Source organism: Miniopterus natalensis, chromosome 20, assembly GCF_054644295.1.
Source record: "Miniopterus natalensis isolate mMinNat1 chromosome 20, mMinNat1.hap1, whole genome shotgun sequence".
Lineage (NCBI taxonomy): Eukaryota > Metazoa > Chordata > Mammalia > Chiroptera > Miniopteridae > Miniopterus > Miniopterus natalensis.
In genome coordinates, this window is record NC_142100.1 from 14,792,655 (window position 1) to 14,819,110 (window position 26,456).

The 26,456-nt window shown below is 46.7% G+C and overlaps 2 protein-coding genes across 2 annotated transcripts; one reads left to right on the forward strand and one right to left on the reverse strand.

Moving 5' to 3' along the window:
- LOC107526221 (immunoglobulin lambda-1 light chain-like) lies at nt 1-4,088 on the reverse strand. Its single transcript, XM_087828788.1, has 3 exons — nt 4,043-4,088; nt 3,637-3,918; nt 1-344 (listed from the first exon to the last, which is right to left on the reverse strand). The coding sequence occupies exons 1-3, from the start codon at nt 4,086-4,088 to the stop codon at nt 1-3; spliced, it is 672 nt and encodes a 223-aa protein (XP_087684914.1).
- A 1,306-nt stretch (nt 4,089-5,394) lies between these two features.
- Nucleotides 5,395-26,456, forward strand: LOC107526233 (solute carrier family 5 member 4). Its single transcript, XM_016198647.2, has 15 exons — nt 5,395-5,529; nt 6,210-6,281; nt 8,510-8,614; nt 11,066-11,125; nt 11,908-12,012; nt 14,416-14,521; nt 15,738-15,818; nt 16,967-17,187; nt 17,736-17,871; nt 19,426-19,533; nt 20,258-20,408; nt 22,757-22,925; nt 24,898-25,113; nt 25,770-25,872; nt 26,242-26,456. Exons 1-15 carry the CDS (start codon nt 5,395-5,397, stop codon nt 26,454-26,456), a joined length of 1,983 nt encoding a protein of 660 aa, XP_016054133.2.

Consider the following 26,456-nt stretch of genomic DNA (forward strand, 5'->3'; position numbering starts at 1 on the left):
TCACTGTGAGTAACTAAAGCTGCTCCCACTGCCGTGAGCTATAGCACAGTAATAGTCAGCGTCGTCCTCAGGCTGCAGCCCAGAGATGAGCAGAAGCCCTGCATTGGCCGAGGCGTCTTTGGATCCAGAGAAGCGGCTGGGGACTCCGGCGCCCTGGTGCTTATCTGAGTCTGATTTATATGCCAGCAGATACCGGGGAGGGCTCCCTGGCTTCTGCTGGTACCAGCGTATGGTATAGGTACCAACACTGAAGCCACTGCTGAGGGTGCAGGTGAGTCTGGCTGTGGATCCAGGAGATGCAGAGACGGAGGGCGGCTGAGTCAGCACAGGCTGGGACAGGGAACCTGCAGAGACAGACACTTGTCAGTGCTGGGCAGGGACCAGGGGAAGTGTCTCAGAAGACTGAACATGAAGGGAACAAACTTGGGAACTGAGGCCTGGTTGGAGGCCTGTCCCTACCTGTGCAGTGGGAGAGGAGCACGAGGAGGAGAGGAGTCCAGGCCATGGTGCCCACAGCCCCTGAGCCCACAGTGGGGCTGGGCTCCCCAGGCCTCCTTTTCTTCCCCACCCTCTGCCACAGGAGGGGCTTCCATGCAAATGTGAGTCCCTCCCCTGAGTGCCAGCCCCTCCCTGCGCCCTGGGGCTGCAGCTCAGCTCACACCCCAGACTGGTTTGGGGGAATGGGGTGCAGGTTGGCTTCACCCCTTGGGAGAGCCCTGGGAGGAAGCACCTGCTGAGACCACACATCAGTGAGCATAGGGCCCAGCCTCCAGGCCCAGGCCCCTAGGAGTGAATGTTCCTCCATGAGCAGCTGTATAGGGACCACAGGGCAGTCCCACAGCGCCCCCTGCTGGTCACAGAGCACACACCTCCCCACCGCCTACAGCCCTGAGTGCCCAGCTGGATTTTGCAGCTGAGCAGGTGACTGTCTCTGTTCACACATCATGGGCTGGTTCCCAGATACTGTGATTTTGATACACTGTAGTGGTCGCTGTACTATCTCAGTCGCAGGAGGAGTCCCTTCTGTGGGAGGTGCAAACGTGCAAAAAATGACAAATTCATTTGGTTTCACCTCCAGCCAAGAGGTTACAAAAGTAAAGGCACAGTGACCTACACGTCCAATGTCACACATGAAAGGGACTTTTATCTGGTGTGAAGGGGTTATACGGGCTGTCAGAGAATTTTCCAGGAATACACTCCCAGGCATCTTCACAGAAGGACTATTCTGCAAACTTTTCATAGAGATCTGACGTGATTAAGTGATTGGTAAAAATAATGGCTTTTGTAGGCTTCACATTTACCAGTGGAACCTGAGGAGTGGGAATACATTTTAGGAATTGACTTTTTATCCCTGTGGTGTTCTGCATACCTGTGTCTTGAGTTTCTTACTAGGATTTTGTCTTAACTGTTCAAAAATTCATTTATATTTCAAACAAAACTTTTCCAATCTGCAATTCTCACTACTTGCCTTATCTTAGTATCAAGATAAATGTGAGATTGCAATGCGTTTGCAGCTGTGTGAATGTCTGGGCAGTTGAATGCAGAACCCATCACTGTGTGTCCTCACTGTGCCCGAATCCAACTCTGCTTTAACTGTGCAAATGGTCCAATGGTCCCCACATTTCTAGACCCACTGGGCCACTTAGTAAATGGCTTGGACCAGGATCAGTTCCATTGGGCCCTCTCTCTTCAAGGAGCTCAAGGGATCTTTGTCATTCAGCTCAGGCAGGTCAGCTGCTTTAAACCCTCAGGACTCCTCCCTGCAGTTTGCACAAAACCTCAAATCCTTGGCTCCTCTCAGGAGGCCTCATGGTCTGGCCAGCCCCCTGTGCCCTCCCCATGCAGCACCTCCCCCTGTTCTCAGGCTCCAGCTTCACTCCCTTTCCTGCTGCTTCAAAACCCCGACTCCTGTCCTTCATGGGGTCCCAGACACCCCCTGCTCTGTCCTTTGGGGATAAATAGGATAAAACTTGAAATCCCGGGGTCTGTTGCATTTTAGCACTTCTGAGAGGCTCTGTAGCAGGGCATGCACGCACCATCCCAGACGGAAACAGAGAATTAGATATGACACTGCTGGAGCGACACAGCTCACAGAGACCAGCTCAGAGTGTCACCTCTTCCCTGTACACCACCTCAGCCACCATCAATAGGACTCCCCCTGATTAACCTCCCACCCTCCGTTCCCTCGTGCTGGTCCCTCACTGACAGAAAACACCCGCACACACCATGTCCCTCACCGGTGGGTTTCAGCATAAACACACATTTATATCCATAAACTCTTAACACAAGACAGCAATGGATTTCCTCTACTGTCACATATCTCTATGTGTTGTCATCTCCGGAATGGTCAGCTAATTGATTGTTGTACCGATTGAAAGAGAGGAGAAACAAGTCACCCCGTGTTTGGAGCCATGAGGCCCATGGGTGACACGTCTGAGCGGAAGGAAGCGCAGAGCAGCGCCCACGGCCTCAGGCAGGCGTGTCGCGGTGCAGGATCCTGTCTTCGTTCACACGGAGGTTCCCAACCCGCAGCTCTCCCTTCATGAGCTTTCCCACCAGGGTTCTTTTAGGGCTTTGGGTTGAAGACTTGCCTATTAAACTTTATTGATCACATGGTGGATTTTGAGCTGTGTATTAGGGCATGTGGCAGTTGCTGAGCTTACAGGCTCCCAGTTCAGTGCAATGTGAGCAGACATGGCAACGGCTCCCCCGCACTCGGCCGCTCATTAGCCCCTGGAGGCCGCCTGTCCCTGTCCTCAGAGTTTGCTCCTCTGACCTGCTGCTCCTGTCTCTTCTCTCGGACCCAAGGAAAATGCAGCCTCCAAGCGTGCGAGACCTTGTCATGTGCTCATTCATCTTCATACGTCAAGCTTGAAAAAAACTCTCTAAGAGAATAACTGAGGATAGATATGTATTTTTATGTGCATATTAATGGCACATATATTGAGGGCAAAATTGTACTCTATGCTTTGGATGAGAGGAGATTCCACGTGACTGGGCCACAGGTTCTCTGACCTCTGGGAGTTTGTGTAACTGTTTTGTGTAACAGGTGGGAACACAGAAGCACAGAGACATGACACCCCTGGTCTCCATGCAGCTGAATGGCATAAACAAGACTGAAAGGCAAAGGCAGCCTAATGGCTGAGAACATGTCCTTTTAACCCAGCGGTTCCCAAACTGGGGTGATGTGGCCCCTCAGGGGATATTTGGAAATGGCTGCAGGTGTTTTCACTGGTTTAATCCTAGAGAAGAGGGTGCTACTGGCATTTTATATATGGAGCCCAAGGATACTTCTGAATGTCCCACATGTGCGCAGGAGCCCCCTCCACAAGCCATGATGCCGCCCCATAGTCAGCAGTCAGAGGCTCAGAAACCAGCCCTGAGCTAAGTCTCCAGGAAGGGACTGCAGAAGAAACAGGCAGTCACCCATCAGGACAGTGGGGACGTTGGAGAGGGAATAGGGGGCTCAGAACCTTAAAATCTGAACACAAAATCCCAGCAGGGGACAGAAGGGAGCCACCCCTCCATGGTGGGGGCAGGTGAGGGCAGCCCCAGTGGGGGGCCCTGGGAGTTCTGGTCTCACTTCCCCATGAGCCTGCCCCACTGTGGGCTGATAGCTGCTATCAGAAGACTGACAGTAGTAGTCGGCCTCGTCCTCAGCCTGCAGCCCCGAGATGGTCAGGCGGGCGGCATTGGAGGAACTGTCGATGGCGCCAGAGAACCGATCCGGAACCCCCGACGGCCTTTGGTTATCAGCATAGATCACAGTGGTTGGGGCACTGCCAGGGCGCTGTTGGTGCCAGTGCACATACCTGCTTCCAATGCTGCTGCTGCTGCGGGTGCAGGAGATGGTGACCTTCTGCCCTGGAGACCCCGACACAGAGGCGGGCTGAGTCAGCACCAACTGGGCCCAGGACCCTGCAAGGAGGGAGCAACACAGAGATCAGGGAGGACAGAACAGGCCCCTTTCCCAGGGCGGGAGGAGAGGTCCTCCTCCCAGGTGACACACAGGTGCCCTCCCGGAATTCCCTGCAGACCGCACCTGTGCACTGGGCCAGGAGGGCGAGGAGGACTGCGGCCCGATCCATGGTGGAGACGCCGCCAGACTCTGCTCCCTGAGCCCCACAGCCAGGCCTGAGCCCACCAACCTTTCTTATATATGCCCCTGATCCTGAGGGTGGAAGGGCTCCATGCAAATCTCCTCCTTCTGGAGGCTGGGCAAGCTCCTCCTTCAAACTTAGCCTTGGTTGGAACTGAGAAAAAGAGACCGAGGGTGGGAGGAAGTGATTTAGCCCTGTGAGCGAGCAGAAGACCTGCAGGAGGCAGGGCAAACAGCTGAGAAATTTGGGAGCACCAAGGAGATGCTTATGCCACAGTGCCCCCTGCTGGATACAAGACACATGTCAGACCTTGGACGGGTGGTGCTCGGGGCTCCTGCCCTCCCCAACCTGTACCACTCACAATTCCACCCACGAGTCCAGGGAATTTCCACATAGGATCCTATGATCACTCTACAGATCTCTCTAGGTAGATGAAGGGGTCACTACTCTGGTCCAGACATTTAGAGTCACTTTGTGTCATTGGAGGTGAGAAATATCACAGTGAGAATGGGCTGTGTTTGGAAGGGATAGCAGAAAAATCATTGTTAGAAGAGGAAATAGAAGGCATAAAACTTCTGTAGCATTTAAGATCAAGGGACATTCAAGAGGTGATAGAAGTCTGCTGTGCACGCCAACTGTAGAAGTTGGTGAAATGGAAAGAACTAGGTAGAGAGGGTGCTTACCCAGCCACTTCCCTTTCCCGCATGGGCCACTAAGGTCCTGATGTGTCCTATAAGAGCCAACTTAGATTGGCCTTTCCAGAAAAATATGGGGCTTTGGAACCCATGGATTGCACAATTAATTTCACTTTCAAAGGATATAAATTCCCTGGTCAGGAATCTTATCTGACCTGTAAGGGACTCCTGATTCTTTCCTGGCCCTTTCACCTCTGTTCTTCTCTGTCCCTTGTCATCTCTCCCTAATCTTCTCACCCAATCTGGTCAAATCTTCTTAAAGACCCTGTCTTTCCACTCAATGCACACCCCACTCTCCACCTCCAATTCTCACCCCACTTCTTGTCTCCCACCTCTCATTCTCATAGTCCACTTAGACAACACTGACTGCTGGAGGGCCAGGGTCTCAGGGCGTCAGGAGAAAGGGTTAAAGTTCCCATGCCCAGGAGCAGGCTCTGATAGCGGGCCAGGGTCTCAGGGCATCAGGAGAAAGGGTTAAAGGTCCCGTGCCCAAGAGCAGGCCCTGATAGCGGCCCCACCTGCTCGAGGCTGATCATTAACCCAGCGGGTATATAAGGACAGGGCCATCCCTGAGCAGGGGGACAGCACCACCTGCAGCCATGGCCAGCACGTTAAGCCCCAGCTCCACGACTGGGACCCCAAGCCCTCCTGAGATGTCAGAGCGCATCCGAAACGCTGCTGACATCTCTGTCATTGTCATCTACTTCGTGGTAGTGATGATTGTCGGGCTGTGGGTATGTAGGAGCCCATTGGGGACTCAGGGTGGGCACCTGGCTTAGGGGAGTGAAAGGTGTGGTGTGACAAAGCTGAGAGAACCTTAACAGCTGTCACAGATTTCACTGTCTTTCTCTCAGAATCATTTTCTTGTGTGTGACATCAATAATGTTTACAGTGACTTAATTTATTCTAACAACCCCATCGTGTGAACAGGGCCAGCTCTGGGAACTTCAGGCTTAATCCGCTCAGCACCTCCAGCACGTGGCAAAATGAATCAGGACGTTATTTTTTTTATCTCACTTCTTTTATTTTCCATTGTTATTAGCTCACTTCCTAACTTAGTTGAGCTGGATTTGTAACTCATTGCTCATTCTTTCTTTTAGTAATGAACTTGAGGCTACAAATTTTCTTCCAAACACAACTTCAGGGATACCTCACATTGTTTTCATAAATGAAAATCAGCAGAGCAATTAGGACAAACGTCGAGAAATAGAATTTCCTAAAGTCCCTGAGTTCCTCTGAAACTGTGACTTGGTGGTCCTTTAAAAATCAATGCTATATCACGGTTTCCAGGGAAATGTTTCTCTCTTTGCAAGAACTGGCAAAGGCCAGTCTCATCAGCACGTGGCCGCAGCACCGAGGGCATCCTGGGTACGTGGGCTGTGATTTGACCTCACGCGTCTTTTCTTCTGCTCAGGCCATGCTGAAGACCAACCGGGGCACTGTGGGAGGCTTCTTCCTGGCTGGTCGAGATGTGGCCTGGTGGCCGGTGAGTGGTCATTGTTTCTGGGAGAGGACTGTCCTGTGCGTGTGTTTAAGAGTAAACAAAGAAAACATTAGGTGTGCTCATCATTTCTGATGTGCGTTAGTTGCCTGCTTGCTCTTTTCCTAGATCCCTGCCCCATCATTTCAGTGCATGGCTGTGTGTCACCAATCACGAGAGCGGGTGCAGCGCGGTATTGGAGAAGGCCCAGTTCAGCTCGGCTTCATGCCCTTTCTCCCTGGTCCTCTAGAACCTTCTGCCTTGGCTCCTTATGCCCCACAGCACATGCCCTCTCTGTTCCCAGCCCTGAGCTAATGCTGGCTCTTGTTTAGATGAGCGCCCCCCTCTCTCCTCTCCTCCCCCAACACCCAGCCTCACCCCAGTTTCACCGGAGCAGCCGCGCCCCGCACTGCAGCCCAAATGTCTAGACCCGTGTCCTAGGCGGTTGTGAGAGTGGACGTGCGTTGCCTGTGATGGTGCAAATGTGATGCCTCCTTGACTCTTGCCCAGCTCCTTGCCGGGCGGGCCCGTGCCATGTCGTGTCAGCAGCGGGCTGGGCACACCACGGGTGCTCAGCACCTGCTTTCTTTTTTTTCTTTCTTTTTTTTAAATATATCTTTATTGATTTCAGAGAGGAAAGGAGAGGGAGAGAGAGATAGAAACATCAGTGATGAGAGAGTCATTGATTGGCAGCAGCCTGCAACCCGGGCATGTGCCCTGACTGGGAATCGAACCCTGATTGCCTGGATCCTAGGTCGACGCTCAACCACTGAGCCACGCCCAGCCGGGCAGCACGTGCTTTCTTCACAGATCTGCTGACTAAATAGCATGAAGGAAAGTGGAGACGGGAATGACCTGGTCTGGGTGGTGGAGGCAGGCCAACTGCAGAGTCGAAATGGATTTTTGTTATTGTTAATCTTCACCCGAGGATATTTTTCCCATTGCTTTTTGGGAAGAGTGGAAGGGGGGGGGGAGATACATCAATGTGGGAGAGACACATCCACTGGCTGCCTCCTGCGCACACCCCTACTGGGGGGGGAGAACCTGCAACCCAGGTACCTGGCCTTGACTGGGAATCAAACCCAGACCCTTCGGTCTGCAGGCCAAGACCCTAACCAGGGCTTGAAACTGACTTTTGTTGGGGTGCCTGCCTCCACCACCCAGACCAGGTCATTCCTGTCTCCACTTTCCTTCATGCTATTTAGTCAGCAGATCTGTGAAGAAAGCACGTGCTGCCCGGCCGGGCGTGGCCCAGTGGTTAAGCATCGACCTAGGATCCAGGCAATCAGGGTTCGATTCCCAATCAGGGAATCGAAACAAAAGTCTGTTGGCCAAACCAACCAGGGCTTGAAACGGACTTTTGTTGGGGTGTCCAATCCGGCATTGCCTTCTTAGGGCTGTTTTTATGAAACATTCAAGGCTCGACCAATCCCATAGCTACAAATGAGCTTAATCTCATCCCCTGGTCCCAAATGCCTGAATAGAAAAGGTGACTTTACAGGGGGCTGAGACGGTGGGAGCAGAAGAATAAGCCCTGGCAGGGGCCCAAACCCCAACTCTGTTCCATCAGGACTAGTTCTCATCTGTGCCCACTCAAGAGATCTCTTTTGATCTTTGAGACTTTAGAACTGTGGACATTGTGATGGGAAGGGAGGTGTGTTAAAAGAGGGTCCTGAGGGCCAGATGGCTGAAGAGGAACTCCCTCCTGCACAATTTTGGGGTCCTTGAGGCTGATTAAAGGGGCCGACGGGACCTCTGGCAGCTCTTGGCCAAGAACAGGCTGAACTCAGAGCATCCAGGTAGATAGATAGGGGTCAGCAAGCTTTTGTATAAATTGCCAGGCTGCAAGTATTTTAGAATTCATTGGCCAATACAGCCTGTTGCAACCACACAACCCCACCCCTGTAGCTCAGAAGCAGCCAGAGTAAATACATAAAACCAACAAGCGTGGCTGTGCTCCAATAAAACTGTTATGGACACTGAAATTTGAATATCATATCATCTCACATTTCACAAAATAGTATTCTTCTTCAAATTTTTTTTTTTTTAACCGTTACAAAATATAAAACATATTTTTGGTTTACCAAGCATACAAAAACTGGATTCAGCCCACGGTTGTAGTTTGCCGATTCCTGCCCCAAGGAGTAGTGATGGAAGCATCTCCACGTTCACCCGCTTTTGAGAAGCCTGCCCTGAGCCTTTGACTCAGCCTAGTCTGCTCTCTTGGATTCCAGATGGGCGCCTCTCTCTTCGCCAGCAACATCGGCAGCGGCCACTTTGTGGGGCTGGCTGGGACCGGAGCGGCTTCAGGAATTGCCACTGCGGTCTTTGAATGGAATGTAAGTGACATCATGGGTTTTTTCCTTTAAGTAACAATTCTAAAACAGCTCTATGCAGGTATGTTTTGGGGGGAGTCTGTATGAGATAAACTCCTTTTTGGTGTGGCTCCCCTATTTTCTTTTTTTAATGAATTCCTTGTTTGAACTTCAGGGCCTTCCCTGTGTGACCCCTTTCTGCCTGGGCCACGCCGGTCACATTTTCCACCTCCGAGATTTTGCTCCGCCATTTATTCCCACCAGGAGTGTCACTTCTCTGTGGGTCAATCCCCACTTTCACTTGACAGCCTTGATCACTTTCGCTCTCACCTGTATCTCTTCGCCCTGAGCTGTTACACTATGTGTCCGGCTCTGAATTAGATGCAGGCAATTAAAAAATGTAAAAGCAACGGTTTCTTCCATTGAGAAGCTCACATCCCAGTGAGAGGCAGATACACACTCACTGCGGCGTAGAAAGTGCAAGGAGGGGAGCACACTTGGCGCCTGGAGAGGCCTCGCACAGCACAGGGGCCCATCCAAGATGATGGGGGGGGCTCGGCACAGGTTGAGGGGCCTTCCCGGTCCGGATGCCAGCTGGACGCATAGAAACTGACCAAGGGGGCCTGACTAAGGACGTGACAGCAACACTGGGGAGAAGCGACAAGACTTCACATTGGGCTCTTAATCCTTCTACTACCATTTCATCAGTGGGAGCTGTGTCCACTCAGTTAGACCCTAAGTGTTTTAAGGACAGGGGCCACCTTCTGTCGAGTCATTTATACCACCCCATCACCTAACAGGTGGCCGAGCACGTGCCATCATATTTCTTGAGCTGCCAGAGTTTTTCTGTTCCTTTCTCTTACCCTTTCTAGTGTTTGCATTTCCATGTGCCTGCATATCCGTCAGAGCAAGACGCTTATGTGAAAGTTGGATCATGGTGATAGCGTGGACAGACCGTCTCCGGATGCACTCAGGAAGTGACCTTGACTCCTTACAAATGCCAGTGCCCCTCCCTTGTTGCAGATTTTGCCCCCGGTTTTACTTCAGCAGTATCAGGGACTCTAGAATGGGCCCAGCCTCCAAAGGCATGGACAGGATGCCCTATGGCCCCAGTGGGTGTGATTAAAAGGCTGCCAAGAGCCTGGCTCTTTTAGCCTGAGACCTCGGACTTTTTAAATCTCTGTGAGGCTCAGCTTTCCCCTCCGTAAGACAGGACCCACTGTGCTTATCACAGCTGCACCTCCTATTCTGGCTGTGAAGACTATTATCACTGTTATCAGTGACAAGACTTGGGGAGCACTGGGAATATCCCTTGTCTCCAAGTTTGTTTCTCATTGCTTTGTCACTCTGTCCGTAATTCCTGCCACTCAAGAATCATTCCTTTTGGCAAAGATTGTATGACCTTCCAGTGGTCCCACTGTGTCCAGGCCTCTTCTCTTCTGTTCATTTTTCACTGAGCATCTTTCGTCACTGCCTGAGCCCCAGGAAATGACAACCTCTGAAACAGAGGAATGAAATCCACAGCTGTCTTGGATGGATCCTAACGGGCTGAGTGGGACAGGATCCAAGCAAACCCACAGCAGGTCCTTGGATAACATCATTTAGTTCAATGTTGTTTCATTATAACGTTAGTGAGAAAAAAAATTGATTTCCCGCAGGGACCACTGTCTGCGTGGAGTTTGCACTTTCTCCCCATGTCTGTGTGGGTTTTCTCGGGGTACCCCTGTTTCCTCCCACATCCCAGAGATTTGAGGTGAATTGGTGTGCCTGCACTGTCCCAGTCTGGGTGAGTGTGGGGGGTGGGAGTGGACGCACCCTGCCATGGAAAGGCGTCCTGCCCAGGGTGGGGTCCTGCCTTGCACCCTGAGCTGCCAGGACAGGCTCAGCCCACCCATGACCCTGAACTGGAATAAGCTGGCTGGAAAATAATGATCTTTTTAGTTCATCTTTCTTAAATGTACTTATAGGTCACATTTATTTCAATATTTAGTATTAGATGTGTTTGAGATCGTTGTTTAGAAGCTTGGTGATGTTTTTGTGACCAGGAATATGCCCTAAGAACTTAACTCTTGCCCGGCTGGGCATGGCTCAGCGGTTGAGCATCGACCTGGGATCCAGGCAATCGGGGTTCAATTCCCGGTCAGGGCACATGCCCAGTTGCAGGCTTGACCAATGACTCTCTCATCATTGATGTTTCTATCTCTCTCTCCCCCTCTCCTTCCTCTCTCTAAAATCAATAAAGATATATTTTAAAAAAGAAAAAAAAAGAACTTAACTCTTGTGTACCAGTTAGTCCATGGGAAACTGTTTTCGTTATACATCATGTTGCTTAAAGGGACAATTTCCAAGAACCTATCAACAATGACAGTAAGTGAGGACTTACAGCACTTGATTTTCAGACTCAGAGGTCATGAAGAGACAAAGCCCACAAGCCAGGCCTCTCTAACGCCACACGCTTTTCTTGGTTTCTCGTAGGCCCTGCTGCTGTTGCCGGTTCTAGGGTGGTTCTTTGTCCCCATATACATCAAGGCAGGGGTGAGTACCCGCAGGTCTTCTCGGCACATCTGGCGGACATCCTCTGATATGCTCATTCTTTCTGCTCAGTCAGGAAACCTGGGTAATACCATTTGTCCCAGGATTTGGGGGCTGACATTTACAAAAGCCCACTAAGTGCTGCCAGACTGCTCTTGCCAACGGCGCGGTCAGCTGTCCCTTGGCCCTCACGGCTGCAAGGGCTCCCATCTTCCCACGTCCTCGCCAACACATGGCATTGTCCTTCATTCTGATTTTTCTGTTCTGACATGTGCAGAGTGGTTTCTTTTTTTAATGAGGGGTAGGATATGCCACAGCTATGGTGGCTCCCCTTCAACCTGCTCTGTCTCTCAGGGCCTTGCTCCCACATCTATTCCTGCTGCTGCTGGCGCTCAGACCATGGGTGCTGTACCCTGAAATAATTCCTGAGATGAGGGTGCTGAGGGGCAAGCCTTCTGGCCAGTCTCTCTGCAGGTCACCATATATTCCCCATGCACTCACCCTGGGTCCCTTCTAGCTCCAGGCTTGAATAAGCTGTGTTGAACGGTGCTGTCCTTGGGGTAAAGACTTATAAAAAATAATAGTAACTGGAGCCACTTTAAAGTGGAGTTGGAGCTGTGTTCATTCCAGCTTTGCTGCCTTCTTGAGAGGCTGTGCCTTTGTCATCCCTGCTTCCCCAGGGTGGCCCACACAGGCCCACCTGCCCACAGGTGCTTAGTGAACGTTGGATGGTCCGAATGCCCTGGGATCCGAGGTGGTGAGTCCCTGTCGGTGTCTGTCTGCAGGTGATGACCATGCCGGAGTATCTAAAGAAGCGGTTTGGAGGGAAGCGACTCCAGATCTACCTCTCTCTCCTCTCCCTCTTCATCTGTGTGGCTTTGAGAATCTCTGTGAGTTCCGTGCTCCTGGTGTTTTAGTCTCATGAGATTCCTTTGATGGGGCTACAGGGCTAAGTTCAGAGAGCTGGGGGGGGGTCTATCAACTAGAGATGAAGCCAAGCAGTGTGGATGGATGTCTTAAACTACCTGGGGTGTCTCTACCAGGTTCTTACAGGGGAGAAGCAGCTTCAGAGACCCTGCATACAAGTCATGAGAGGCTGAAGAGTGTAAACCCACCCTTTTATTAAGGATATGAAAAAGATGGATGTACAGAAAGAACAATTGTGTCGTTCAAGTAGCACAGCTATTCAGTAACAGCACAGAGGAGGAGTCTCTGGTCCCTGTTGCTCCACTGCACAATAGCCTGTTTGTTCCCTGTGTCTGTATTTTCATTTTCATCTTGATGATCTAACACGTGAACCAAAAGGAAAGTGCTGTGCATCATTACACGGACTTTCCTTAATTTTTTTTATCTAAGACTGCTCCTACAAAACATGTCACAAATAAGTGTTAAAATAATTCTAAAGTTTTTTAAAAATTTGATTCCTTCTGTAAAAAAGAAGGATCTATTACCCTTTGAGACAACATGGAGGGACCTGAAGATTATAATGCTAAGTGAAATGAGCCAGTCAGAGAAAGACACAGGATCTCACTTATATGTGGAGTCTAGTGAACAAAATAAATTGACAAACAAAATAGATCCAGAGGCGTGGGAGCATGGAACAGACTGATGAATCTCGGGGGGGGGGGGGGGGAGATATTAACCAAAGAACTTAATATGCATAGATGCACAGCCCTTGGACAGAGGCAATAGTGCCAGGAAGGCCTGGGGAGGAGGTGGGAGCGAAGAGGAGGGGGTCAGTGGGGGGGAAAGAGGGGGAACATCTGTAATACTTTCAATAACAAAGATAATAAAAATAAATAAATCCCTTGGAGATAATCCCTGAGGAAAAAAGAATGGAATTTGAAGATTCAGCAGTAGGTGTAGAAAACAAAGGAAAGAGTAACTTCGTTTGCTTCTCGTATATCAGTGACTAATGAAATCATCTCCTCGAGTCTAGGCAGTTCTTGAGAGAAGAAGCTGGCCCCTCTATTGCTCTTCTGTCGAGCTGAGTCCTTGTTGGAAGTAAACCAGCTGCTTAGAGTAGAGGGTGCGAGCCTTCCTAATGCAACATGAGCATTTCCCAGCGCTCACTATATACTGTTGAGCTCCGTGCCAGGGGTAACGAAGATTCCTGTGCACTAGGAGTTCACTATATGGTTAAGCAGATAAGAATTGAACCATAAAAACTGGTAGCACTTTATGACAATATCTGCAAACATATCCAACGTGAGCTTGAATAGAGTGTGTGGCCAAGCATAGGCGGTGTGCTGCGGATGCCCGTGACAGGGGGCATTTTCAGCTGGGTGGAAATGAAGTCTTCTTCTCAGGGTGCTGGGGAAAATTAAACAATCCCCCAGGCCAGGAAAGAGGAGAGGCCGAGGGAAGCAGAGAAGCTTGCAATGCTCTACAAGCAGGTGGGTCCCCGTGATCTCCCAGTTCTCCTCTGGCTCTCATCTCTCTCCAGAGCTTTGTGGTCCTCGCAGGTACAAACAAGGTGCTAGAGCAGAATGACAGTGGCCAAAGGGGCCCCACGGGATGCAGGCTCCTGTGGTGAGAGGATCCCAGTGGTAGGGAGGGATGGAAAGATGGGGAGCTGAATGGAGGGGCAGGAAAGGCCAAGGGCATGTGTGTGACTGACTGTGCAGGGTCTGTGATCGGCTGAAAAGATACAGTAGCTGGAGTCCATCCCTCCCTACAAGGTTATGTTTTAAATGATATTAATAATTAATCTTATGTACAACTTTTTGTGTACTATTACACTCTGATAACGGGTCATGTCCCAGTTACTTATTAAACAGATCATGATGAGGAGTTAGCACAGTCCTCCCTGCCTTAGGTTTTATTTCAAATCTTAGGGAAGATAAAAATCTGCCATCTCCTGTGACACCCCTTCCAAACCCAAGTTCTACAAAGAAACCTGCTTCATTCATAATTATTTCCCCTCACCACCATGTCTTACCTCTTCCTTTCAACTCCCCTACACATGCTCAAGTATTTTCCCAACAATAACCATTGTTTACTCTGTCACTCCTCCAGCTACTACTCTAGTTCTTAGCGTTGTACGATCGTGAAAGAGTAGCCCACCCAAGCTGCAGGGTAGATGTTCCTCACTTCCCATTCACTCACTCAGTCACTCCTCAATATGGTCAGTCCAATAATCATCATCTGAGGATGAGATCTGGCCTCCAAGGAGCTCACAACAGGACTGCGAGGGGATGTGTAGCTACAGCAAGTGTTAGTGGAAAGCCATCAGTGAAGACCTCAGTGACACAATGTGTGTTTCTCTTCCATCCTGCCTGTCCCTGGTATAGTCAGACATCTTTTCTGGAGCTATATTCATCAAGCTGGCCCTGGGATTGGACCTTTACCTGGCGATCTTCATCCTCTTGGCTATCACCTCTATCTACACTATCACTGGTGAGTGCACTGCATGGTTAGCTCAGCCATGCTGTCTTCTGCTCGTGTCACCCCCAACCTGCAATTAGCAACCTCAGTGTTAGCCTTGTCACCGCCAAGGCAAGGATATCCCTTTATTCCACTCTGAGAGTCATGTGCAGCCTAGAAACACAACTAGAGCTAAGGGAAATGAATCCTCAGTGTTAAGTGTGAACCCTTTGATTGAGGATAACAGTGTGGTGCGTGGAGCAGGGAAACACTCTAATTTGGCCCAACTGCGTGTTCAGTAGCAAATTGGCATTTGGCGTTCAGTGTATCATACCCATGGGAGATCAGGATGAAATAGCAGCTCAAACATGAGACTGGCAAATCTAAGGCAGGGCCCAAATGAACACAGGATACCTGGGCACAGTGGTGTACTCTGAGGGGCAGAATCAGAAAAGGAGAACTGGAACAGTGGGTTGGTTGTGGGGAGAAGGTAAGAGGCAGCAGTCCAAGCAGGTTTTCATGAGCCAGATATGTTGGTGTAGCGTCTCATGCATACTAACTTATGAAAATTAAACTATCTCAGCTCGGTTGGGAAAAATTAAGAAAAAATAAAAGCTTGAACAATCAAGACTGTTCTGGAGCCATTTGCATGCATTGAGCATATGTTTCGGAATGAGTGAGAGATGAAGGTATGAATCTGCTGTGTTCAGGATCAATCTTGTTTCCCCACGACTCTCTCTCTCTTGTCAACTAAGAGCCTAGTGAGTCTAGAGTTGAAAGAGAAGTTGGTGGTGGTCGCGATGGTTGTGCAACATTGCAGCAAAACACAAGTCAACAATAATATCTGGTATTCAACTAATGAAGCAATGATATGTTCCAACACTAAAGCAAAAATGGCTTCACCCAATTTTTTGAGAGCAGATATACTGTGCTGAATTGAGGGATTGTTATGGGAAACTGTCATGATATTAAAACATTGCCTTTTCCCCTACTTAATGTTTAAAAACTCACACTATAATTCATAGAAACTTTGAATCAAGGCAAGGCAAGGAAGACAGAAGGATCAATGAGACACATAACTTCCAAGGAGATAATGATGCCAAGAGGGGCCTGTGGCCCAACCAGGAGCTTCCCATATGCTCTCTGCTGAGTCATTTCCAGACTTTGGGTAGAAGAGAACTTAGAGGTGAAGACAAGTAGGTGAGGGCACCTGAGTAAAAATATCCTGGTTCTTTTTTTCTCTCTGCAGGGGGCTTGGCCTCAGTCATTTACACAGACACCCTCCAGACTATCATCATGCTGATAGGTTCTTTCATTCTCATGGGGTTTGGTAAGTGATGGCTGTGTGAGCAGAGCCCTGGGGGTTGGTTGTGGGGAGAAGGTATGGGGTGGAACAAGGGACTTGTGTCTGTTCAGTCTGTTTGTCTCGCAGTTCTATCTGGTCATGAACTTCTATGCTGTGCTTGCTCATAGTTTTTTGATTTCTGGTCTCCATGATGCAATGCCTAGCACCAGCCTCTCTAAATCTCACTTTTTTCATCCTTAGGGTGAGAAGGGGGGAGTCTCTCACACCCTTAGGGCCCCTCGTGTATTTTTGTTACAAACCATATTCCTCTTATCAGAACAATTCCCTTGTATTGCCTGTGTCCTCCATGAGGTCAAGCTCCTGCCTTGCACACTCATTTTGCACATAATCCCAGCACCATGTTTGGCACATACAAGCATATTGGTGCTTAATTAGATAAATAATGAAAAAGTAAACAAATATCAACCTTAACTCTCCAGCTGTATGATACTCCAATGAATTTTGCATAATTTGAACCTATATTAAGTGGCCCCAGGTGCCTGGGCTTATCTTTCTAGGATGTCCATCCATTGTGGTTCTTTCCTATACCTGTCTAGCCTTTCCAGATCCCCAGTGGCTGAGTCTCACCATTTCCCCTCACCACACATAATCTGCTGCCTCCCATTTCTGCTCCTTATCTTTCCTTTTTTTTTATTGTGACATAGGTAGAACACAGTATTACTCCAGGAAATCTGGCTGTGCATAAGTTCAGACTAGAGAGGCCATTGCTTCCTGGCCCTTACAGAGGTGCTGGGACTTTCTGATGGTTGATTTTGTTAGGCTCGCTCTTTTGTTCACCTTCAGGTTTACTTCTGCTCTGATGGTTACGAGACATCAATATCAGACTGTTGAACTGCAGTTTTATTCTTACCATAAGGTTAGATACTAAATCACATTTTTCAAAGGCACCGTAACAAGAAAAATTAAAGGGTGATTTGCTTTATGAACTTTGTGGCAGTAAATCTGATATCATCATTGGATGTATTAGAAAGACATGGATCCCGAGAGGATACCAAGAATATGACCAGGCTAAGTGGAGGCGCTTGAGTACCTTCCACCACAGAGGAATAATTATGAAAACTGGCTGTCTTATACTTCTGTGCAACATTTTATTTTATCCAATGCCTTTTCAGCATTCGCCAAAGTTGGAGGTTATGAAAGTTTTACAGAAAAGTATATGAATGCCATCCCGTCCATAGTTGAAGGGGACAACCTGACAATTAGCCCCACATGCTACACTCCTCGGGAGGACTCTTTCCACATTTTTCGAGATGCTATCACTGGGGATATTCCTTGGCCAGGAATGATAATAGGAATGACCATCGTAGCTGTGTGGTACTGGTGCACAGATCAGGTAAAATGTGTGTGTGGTGTATGAATATGTTTATGTTATTCTTTTTCTTCTAGAAAATCATATAGTTTCACCATTTAAAAAGTCAAACACTTCTATAAGTCTTGTGTAAAAGAGCTGTCTGGTGTCCCTCTCTCTGTCCTATTTATTGTCCCTCAAAGGTAAACACTTTTGGCTCCTTCAGTTATGTTATTTTGGTATGTATTTCTACCCCCTAAATCCTGGTACTCAATGTATGGTCTGTGAACCATTGGCACAAATGACACCTTGGAGTTCATTAGATGTGTATTGAATTCTATGTACCAAGAGCCTCATAAACATTATACCAAATATTCAGGATACCCTACAAGAGAAAACCTTATTTAGAGATGAGAAACCTGAAACTCACAGAAGTCAAATACTCATGTAAGATGAGCAGGTATTCAAGTCTGGATTTTACTCCAAAGCTCATTATTTTCTGGCCGTCATCCCATTTCTTATTTTACCGCTACCCCTGAAGAGGCGTTCCCCTCCGCTGGTTGTTTCATGACGAGGTCGTGTTTTCCTGGCAGGTCATTGTGCAGCGCTGCCTGTCGGGCAAGAATATGTCTCACGTGAAGGCCGCCTGCATCATGTGTGGGTACCTGAAGCTGCTTCCCATGTTCATCATGGTGATGCCAGGAATGATCAGCCGCATCCTGTACACAGGCAAGTCCTGGAATCCACAAATTCTTATTTTTTATGCTTGAATTACAAATAGTGGTTTTAAGATGTATTGAGACCTTCATAACTAGAAAAACACATTATATATGGAAGTAAAAACAAAACTCCAACTAGAGATAACAGGTTGTGCAGAGGGTCAGAGCACAAAATTTTTCTATAATTGACACCCTGTTCTCTTATCTCTTTCATACTGCGTGCCTATCTCCTTGTAGGCACTTGAGTCTGTTTTGTCCTGTTTTCATGAGTGGCCAAGACTTAAGTGAATCTAGAGGATAATGCAGGAGAGTGAGGCAAAACTGGGAAAATATGAGTGAGGTGAGCTGTGGTGCTTCGGTCCAGGGCATCAGCAACTGGCAAGGTCTTGGAGATGCACTGTCACTTCTTGGTCCCTCTGAGATGATTGGAGAACTGTCCCCCCTTCACTGCTTTGGGATTGGGTTGCTTGGTGTTCTTTCATTTCTGAGTCAGCTGAAAGCAACTACTAATGTTGAAAACCTTCCTTAAAAATCTTTATCATGAAGAGTGAAGGAAATACAGCAGAATGTTTCTTGCCTAATCGAGACCTCTGGTTTTCATTGGGCAATCCATCAGATAGCACCAAATTCACTTCCTGTTTTCTCAACTGAGCATCAGTTTATCTAGCTGAAAGCTTGTTAAGACGAACCTCAAGTGGCCAACATCCCTTCTTATTGCAACAGCGTAGTATTGTCTATAACGATAAAAATGTATAGATATCCCACAAGTAGGGAGTGGCCAAAGAGATTATTGAATGCTATCACAATACTTGGGGAAATCCTAATATCATTACGTTAGATATAAAAAGTAGACTATAAGTATTATCTCAACAATTACCATAGTTATGCAATAAAGACATTTCTCTCTGGAAAAGGGTTAGAAAGAGATTTAAAAAAAACTAAAAGAAGCTAATGTGCTAAGGTGTTAGTATTCTGGGTGATTTTTTGTATCAATTTTTGCTATCTGTTTTCATAATGCTGTTTTAGGAAAAATATCACCAAGGTATTGTGCAATTGCCACAATGAATGAGGCATCATCCACATGGGGCCATCATCCCAATAACATCACAAGTGACACCTCTTCTCAGATGTTGGAGAAAGACACTGGGCTAAATGATTACACACAAGACTAACTTCCTGAGTGCTGTTGTTGTTGTCTTTGTTGTTGTTTTATCTCTGGGGTTCTGTGCTCCTGGGAGGAGTTATGCTCTTGCACCTTTTCTGGGGGATGGAATCAGCCCCCCCATTTTGCTCTAATGCTTTAGCTGGGCCACATCCCAAGGCAGAGCCCTGCTCCATAGGTCAGTGCAAGGGGTAGCTATAGCTGTGAGATGCCTAGAAAGTTGTATTCTGGGCAAAGAGGAACCAGATCGATTGTATGAAGTTCAAAGTTGAACCTCCAATTTCCAAGCCAACTTCTTTCCTCTAACCCATGATCTTACAACTTGTCTCTGTGTCCAATGGTTATGGATCTCACGCATTTGGGTCCCACTCACTGAACCCATGTATCTGAATCTCTCTTCAGATAAGGTGGCCTGTGTTGTACCTTCTGAATGTGTGAAACACTGTGGCACTGAAGTTGGCTGCAGTAACTATGCCTACCCAATGCTGGTGATGGAACTAATGCCTGATGGTAAGAAAATGTCCTGCTCAGATAAATGGATAAAGATAGTGTGATGATGATAGATGATAGATAGATAGATAGATAGATAGATAGATAGATAGATAGATAGATAGATAGATAGATGATAGATAGATAGATAGATAGATAGATAGATAGATAGATAGATAGATAGATAATAGATAGATAGAACTTTCTTCACCCTTAAAAAATAAGGAAATCCTGCCATTGCGACAACATAGATGAACCTGAAGTGACATCACCCATCCACCTTTTCCACACTCTGTCCTAGGATGTCTAGTGACTTACTCGTAGGCAGAGGAAACTGGAAGTTGCCATAATATCTCAAAACTCTTTGCTTGTCCCACCAAAGTCTTCTTCAACAGAACCACCTAGTAGGCTTTTTCCTCTTCAGTTCCCTAAGTTTCCAGGAAGCCAACAGTTCCTAAAAAAAAAAAAAAAAAAAAAGGTACAACTCTGTTTCCTGTCTTCCAAATTTAGGTTCCAGCAAATGATCTCTAAACTTATATTTAGAACCAAAATTCTATACTGGATTATTATCAGATCACCAGGAAACATAGAGAAAATGCTACATGGTGGCCTGCATTGGTAGGCACATCAGTTAGTGTGTGTTCCAGGTGGCACTTATCTTTGAACGACTCTCTGGTTTGGAAAGGAAACCATAGATGATGGCATCCAAGTTCCTAACCAGTGGTTGCACCCTCCTCTTGCCCAGGACTGCGAGGCCTGATGCTGTCAGTCATGCTGGCCTCTCTCATGAGCTCTCTGACCTCCATCTTCAACAGCACCAGCACCCTCTTCACCATGGACATCTACACCAAGATCCGCAAGCAGGCATCGGAGAGAGAGCTCCTTATAGCTGGACGGTGAGACAATCCTGCTTTCTGTCCAAAATTTCTCTGGAAGGATAGAGACATAGGAGTAAAATAGAGCCTCTTCATCTTTGGGTTGAGGGAAACTAATCATAGAGTTCTAGAGTGGAAAAAGGAACATTAGAGGACATTTAATCCAACTTAATCTCTTTCCAGATACAAAATTTGGGGCTATACTTTCAAATGAAATAGTTGCTTTTTCAGACTTTAGAATGCCTCTGGTTGTCTCATACATCCTCTTCCAGCCACATTTTCATGAAATTCCATCAGTGCTTTTCTTGGGGTATAAAGTTTCCACCTACTCTCATAGGTTAACTCATCATCTCTAGAAGTTTCCATTTGTATCACATGAAGGAAGTAACAGATTAGGGATATCCTCACACTACTACAAAGGAGTTTACCAACTGCATTCACTAAAAATGGGGTGTCAAGCCCGGCCGGGAGTGGGTCAGCCGTTCAGTGTCTACCTAGGATCCAGAAGATCACGGTTCGATTCCCAGTGAGGGCACATGCCCGGGCTGTGGGCTCAATCCCCAGTCGGGGGTGTGGAGGAGGCAGCCGATCAATGACTCTCTCATCACTGATGTTTCTATCTCTCTCTCTCCTTCTCCTTTCCTCTCTCTGAAATCAATAAAGATATATTTTTTTTTTAAATAGGATGTCAAGAGAAACTAACCACCTATTTAAAAGATCATGCATTGCTGAAGATAGTAACAATTGCTTTGGTAAATTAAGCACTTGGAGAAATTCCAAGGGCTCAATTGGTCCAGATCTTGACTCTGGATAAATGCTACAGGAGGGGGAACCAGTAGGCGTCTGTGATTCTGTGGCTGAGCAAGTGTTGGCCTAGAATTCAGTAGGACCAAGATGCAGTAGTCCCGCGATAGGTACACGATCTTGGGGATGGATCCCTTCTAAGTCTCAGTAATCAGTTAAGAGTTTCTTTTTTCCTCTCTTCATTATTAAATGCCTACTATCTCCCAAAATAGAAACATGAAAAAATGACATATATATGAAAAGTGATTTCTTGCTTCATGGGAATTGTGCCTTTGTGAGGAAGATAGACAATAAATATAGTCTCTATCTGGTGACAAAAAATGCTAGGAAGGAAATTAAAGCAGGATTAAAGGGCGAAGGCTACTTACGACAGGCTCTCGGGAGCCCTCACTGAAGAGGGCGTTTGAGCAGAGCCCTGGGGACAGTGTGGAGGGAGCCCCATGGCTCACCCCGGAGGAGCAGTAAGCGCCACATTCCCCCAGTCACGTGTGTGGTGTGTGTGAGGACAGGAGGTGAGGTTGGCCCATGAGGAGCAAGTGGGACAGTGATAGGAAACAAGGCCATAAAGGTAGTGGGAGGATAGGCCATGCAGGGCCATTTCAGCCGTAACAGGACTTTGGATTTTATTCTACAAGTGACAGCAAACAACTGAAGATAAGAGAGCAAAGGAGACACATAATTTGCTCTCCGATGATGATGACAATAGTGCTAGTAGGTGTTATTTCTTGAATCTTTACTGTGTTCTAGGCACTGTGCTGGGACTTCCCATGGTTTATCACATTTAGTTATTGCAAGGTTGCAGAAGTTGTAGAGCTTAAACGAGACACTGTGCCTCAGTCTCCTGCCCAAATGCTTGTCCCTCGGTTCTCCCAACTTCCACCTTTCTGTTCCAGGTGAGCCCAGACAAGTGATGACGTTTTACAGAGAGTCCAGTAAATTATTATTATTATTTTATTCACCAACAAGCACAGAAGAATATTATGAAGTTTTAGAAAGTGAATCAGTCTTGCTCTCTGGACCCCAGGAGCCTCTAATAGATTTTTACTGCATATGAATATTTAACCAATTTTTTCTACCTGCCAAAGCACTCAAGTAGCAAAATGCATGAATTAACATTTCTAGCCAATTCACTCAGGACATTTTTATTCTAAAGTGTGCAAACTGACTCAGTTTCTCTTGAGCTAGGAAGAAAGACCAAAATAGGAGTCTTCTTTCTTTATCATACAAATAATTACTTAGAAAAAGTGTTGTATTTTTTCTAACTGACATAGTACGTAAACTGCATTAGAGAATTATTAACCAAATGCTGACATCTGAACTGTTGTTATAAATGGATACTTCATCTCATAGTTGAAGCTATTATGACTAATTATAGGCAAGCAATTGCTTGAATGGCATTTTACTGACAGATAACCATAAGCATGGTATGGCATGAGGTCAAGGAGCTTGATTTTTTCTTTGGAAAAATCAATGAATGGCCACAAGAATGAATTCAAGAACTAAAGCGCAATGGAAGTATTAATAATGGTTTTGTTTAATATTTAAATCATTTTGTTTTCTCCCAGGCTATTTATCATTTTTCTAATTGTCATCAGCATTTTTTGGGTCCCATTAGTGCAAGTGTCTCAAAACGGACAACTGTTTCATTACATAGAATCAATTTCTAGCTACCTTGGACCTCCGATTGCTGCTGTCTTCCTGCTTGCCATCTTCTGTAAAAGAGTCAATGAACAGGTAAGTGGAAATCGAGAAATTTGGAGAAAAATGTCTTTCTTTCACTGGTAGAGATATGCATTCTTTTCACCCAGTTTGTACAACTCAAGGCCCACCTCAGTTTCGACTGTGGTCAGCCACACGTCCTGGTTTTCACCAAAGTGTGTAACTATGTGGCGCACACTCGTGGTGCAGCCTTTATATTTCTTGCAGAACACAAACGTCCATGGCACAGTGCCAAGGAGCACAGGTAAGGGGTAAGGGGTACGACTGCCAGGATCCAATCCTGGCGCTACCCCCTGGCGTCATTGTGATCTTAAGCAAACCATGTGACTCTCCGTAAAATGCAGATAATCCCAATGCCTATCTTATCGAATTGCTGTGAGGATTTAAAAAAGAGTTTTTAAAAATATGAAGTGCTTAGAAGAAAACCTGCCTCACCAGTAATGGTCAAATATGTTCATTTCTTTTATGGTATATAATTGATGATTATGGGCCATGGGCTTTTAATTCCTTAATTGTTCCCAGGTATGAGCCTTATTGTTATAATTTTCAGATGAGGAACAGGCTCAGGAAGTTATCTAGGCACTTTCCACGCGTTACTCAGTATTAGCAAGTGGGATCTTGGGATTCAGACTCATGTCTTCCTCCATCCAAAGCTCATACTCTCAATGTCTGTGTAAGACTGTTTCCACTAAATGTAACATCCTAATAGGGAACAGGGGACATATCTTCCACCTGCAGCACTTCTCAGAGAAGATAAGTGATTTTAATTGACAAAACCTTAATCGAAGTAGCATAACTATCTAACATCAACCCTGCAGATTGTGTAACATAAGTCATAGTTCTGTTTATTCTCCAAAATAAGTCACAAGTTTTTTAATCTATATATGAAATCACACACTACGACTCCAAATCTATGGGACACAATGAAAGCCGTCCTGGGAGGGCAGTTCATAGCACTACAAGCCTACCTCAAAAACAAGAAAAACTTCTAACAGGCTCTGTAACCCCACAACTTAAAAACTGAGAAAACAAGAAAAGCCCAAAGTAGAAGGAAGGAAATAATAAAAGATCAGAGCAGAAATAAATGACATATAGAGAACTAAAAAAAAAATATAAAAGATCAATGAAACCAAGAGCTGGTACTTTGAAAAGATAAACAAGATTGATGAACCTTTAGCCAGACTAATCTATATATGAAATCAAAGTCAGGGTAAATAAACTTAAGCTTGGGTCAGAATAGACAGTACAGTTTTCCCCCGGTATTCAAAAGTAGAGCATCTCCATGAAGCCTTACCTAAGCCGAAACGGCAGCATTTACCATGCATTTATATGGAAATTATTTTGAGCATTTCCAGACCCCCAAAAATAACCTCTCTTAGGCTTTTCTGATGCGTTAGGACACATCTTGCTAATGGACGCACAAAACAAATCAAGACGAAGCGCAGATGCTCGCGGACACAGTTCAAAGCTAGAGGGGCCCGGCGCTGAGCGCGGCTGAGAAGTCGATGTGGTTCCAGCGCAGGAGCTTGGCCGGGTCGCGCTCGCTGTCCCGTGCACGCCGCCCCTGTAAGGGCGAACTGAAAGACAAACACCGAAAGCTATTTTCACTTTTTTTCGTAAAAGTAAAAATCCTCTTCGAATTTCCTTCGGTTAGCGAAAACAGGCACTGACGCGGGCCTTTTGTAAAAGCGAGTAGCACATAAGGCAAACTTCTGCAAAACGGGTGGACCTGTGGTGTCCTGGAGTTGGAGAATTAACAGCGCCATGGTGTCCCAAGGCCACGGAGAGCGACAGCCACTAGCCAACACACCCATTGGCGTCTTTGCCCTGCTTTGGTGACCTTAGCCATGGTTCAACCTTAGCCATTTGCCGGTGAACCATTGGTTAGCCTTAGTGGAGAAAGCAGGTAGGGTGATAATTACAACCTAGTAGAGTGAGTTTCTCAGCTTTTCCGAATCCGCTGACTTTGTTCTTGCTTCTTTTGCAGGGAGCCTTTTGGGGTCTAATCACTGGACTTCTGATCGGCCTATTTCGGATGACTGCAGAGTTTGCCTACGGAACAGGGAGCTGCTTGGCCGCCAGTGACTGTCCCAAAATCATCTGCGGAGTGCACTATCTGTACTTTGCCATGATCCTCTTTGTAGTTTCCATACTGGTCATCCTGGGAGTTTCCCTGTTAACAAAACCCATTCCTGATATACATGTGAGTAATGGGTAGCAGAGGGGAGAGTTCTTTGCCTTCTAGAGTTTCGACTGGTTTACAAGTCCCAGCATCATAGCACCGTCAGAGCTGGGAGGAACCTAAGAGATTATCATGCGGTGGCTCAACTGAGCAATAATTTGCAAAATACTAAATATGTAAAGCACCAGTTTGGATGTGGTCTGGGAAACAGGTGTGTAAGGGTATAAATCCTTATCAGAACTCAATAGTAGTACCTAGATACTATCTAAACATGATGGATCCAGAAATAGAACTTAAGGAGGAATTTAAAAGTTATAAAAGTAACACTAGACCAACTGAAAGTGGTAAGGCTGTAGCTAACAACAGTTGAATGAAGCCAAGGTGTAGCGTATAAAGTTAGATAAATCTTTGACTTTTGTGAAATTATAAATCCAGAAGTAAGAGTTTTAAACATATTATTTAAGAGATTTTAGCATGTGTAAGTACCAGAAGGATTAAAGACAGAAAAAAAAATTGAAAACAGAGTGTTTTTTGAATGAGTGCAGTAGAAGGCCTTTCCTTTGTCACCTATATTTTCCTGCGCTGTTGGGTTTTTTTTGCACTATACATAACTGTAGTGTTGCATCATTGTAAACATTTTCTCGTCACTAACGCACTTATCTGTGGCCTCTGGACAGCTGTATCGCCTGTGCTGGGCTCTTCGGAACAGGACAGAGGAACGAATCGATTTAGATGCAGAAGAGCAAAGACAGGAAGAGGCTGCTGCTGATGTTGATGAAGGTAAATATCCGGCTCACGTTTGCTTTGAGAAGTATACTTTTTCTTTGAACCGTTTGTTCATCTCTCTAGTATGTTCACATGGAGTTATTTGTAGGATTTTCTCTATTTCAAGAAACTCATTAATACTAAAGATATTAAATCCTGCGTGATATATGATGCAAATGCTTTTCCCCAGCCTGTCACTTGTTTTACTTTGCTTGCTGGACTCTATGCTCTGCAAAAGTTTTCTGTTTTTCCATAACCAGAGCTCTCTGCGTTTTCTCAGGGGCAGTCCTCGTGGTAACCGTTCTTCGCAGGCATCCGTGCGACCTTGACAGGGGTTTCCTCTCCCGCGTTTTGTGACCATTCGTTCCTCTTTCTTTGATTCAGATTATCCTGAGGAACCTCGTGGGTGTTTCCGGAAAGCTTACGAGGCCTTCTGCGGTTTGCAGAAGGAAGGCCCCAGGCTGAGCAAAGAGGAGGAAGAAGCCCTAAGGAAGAAGCTCACTGACACGTCGGAGAAGCCCTTTTGGAGGACGGTCGTGAACATCAACGCCCTCCTCCTCTTGGCAGTGGCCGTCTTTGCCCACGGCTATTTTGCCTGA

Coding starts and splice junctions, on each gene's coding strand:
- LOC107526221 (XM_087828788.1), bottom strand. CDS start 4,088: ATGGATCGGGCCGCAGTCCTCCTCGCCCTCCTGGCCCAGTGCACAG. Junction 3,919..4,042: donor CCTCCTGGCCCAGTGCACAG/GTGCGGTCTGCA, acceptor CCCTCCTTGCAG/GGTCCTGGGCCCAGTTGGTG. Junction 345..3,636: donor GGACGAGGCCGACTACTACT/GTCAGTCTTCTG, acceptor CTGTCTCTGCAG/GTTCCCTGTCCCAGCCTGTG.
- LOC107526233 (XM_016198647.2), top strand. CDS start 5,395: ATGGCCAGCACGTTAAGCCCCAGCTCCACGACTGGGACCCCAAGCCCT. Junction 5,530..6,209: donor TGATGATTGTCGGGCTGTGG/GTATGTAGGAGC, acceptor TCTTCTGCTCAG/GCCATGCTGAAGACCAACCG. Junction 17,872..19,425: donor CAGCCGCATCCTGTACACAG/GCAAGTCCTGGA, acceptor ATCTCTCTTCAG/ATAAGGTGGCCTGTGTTGTA.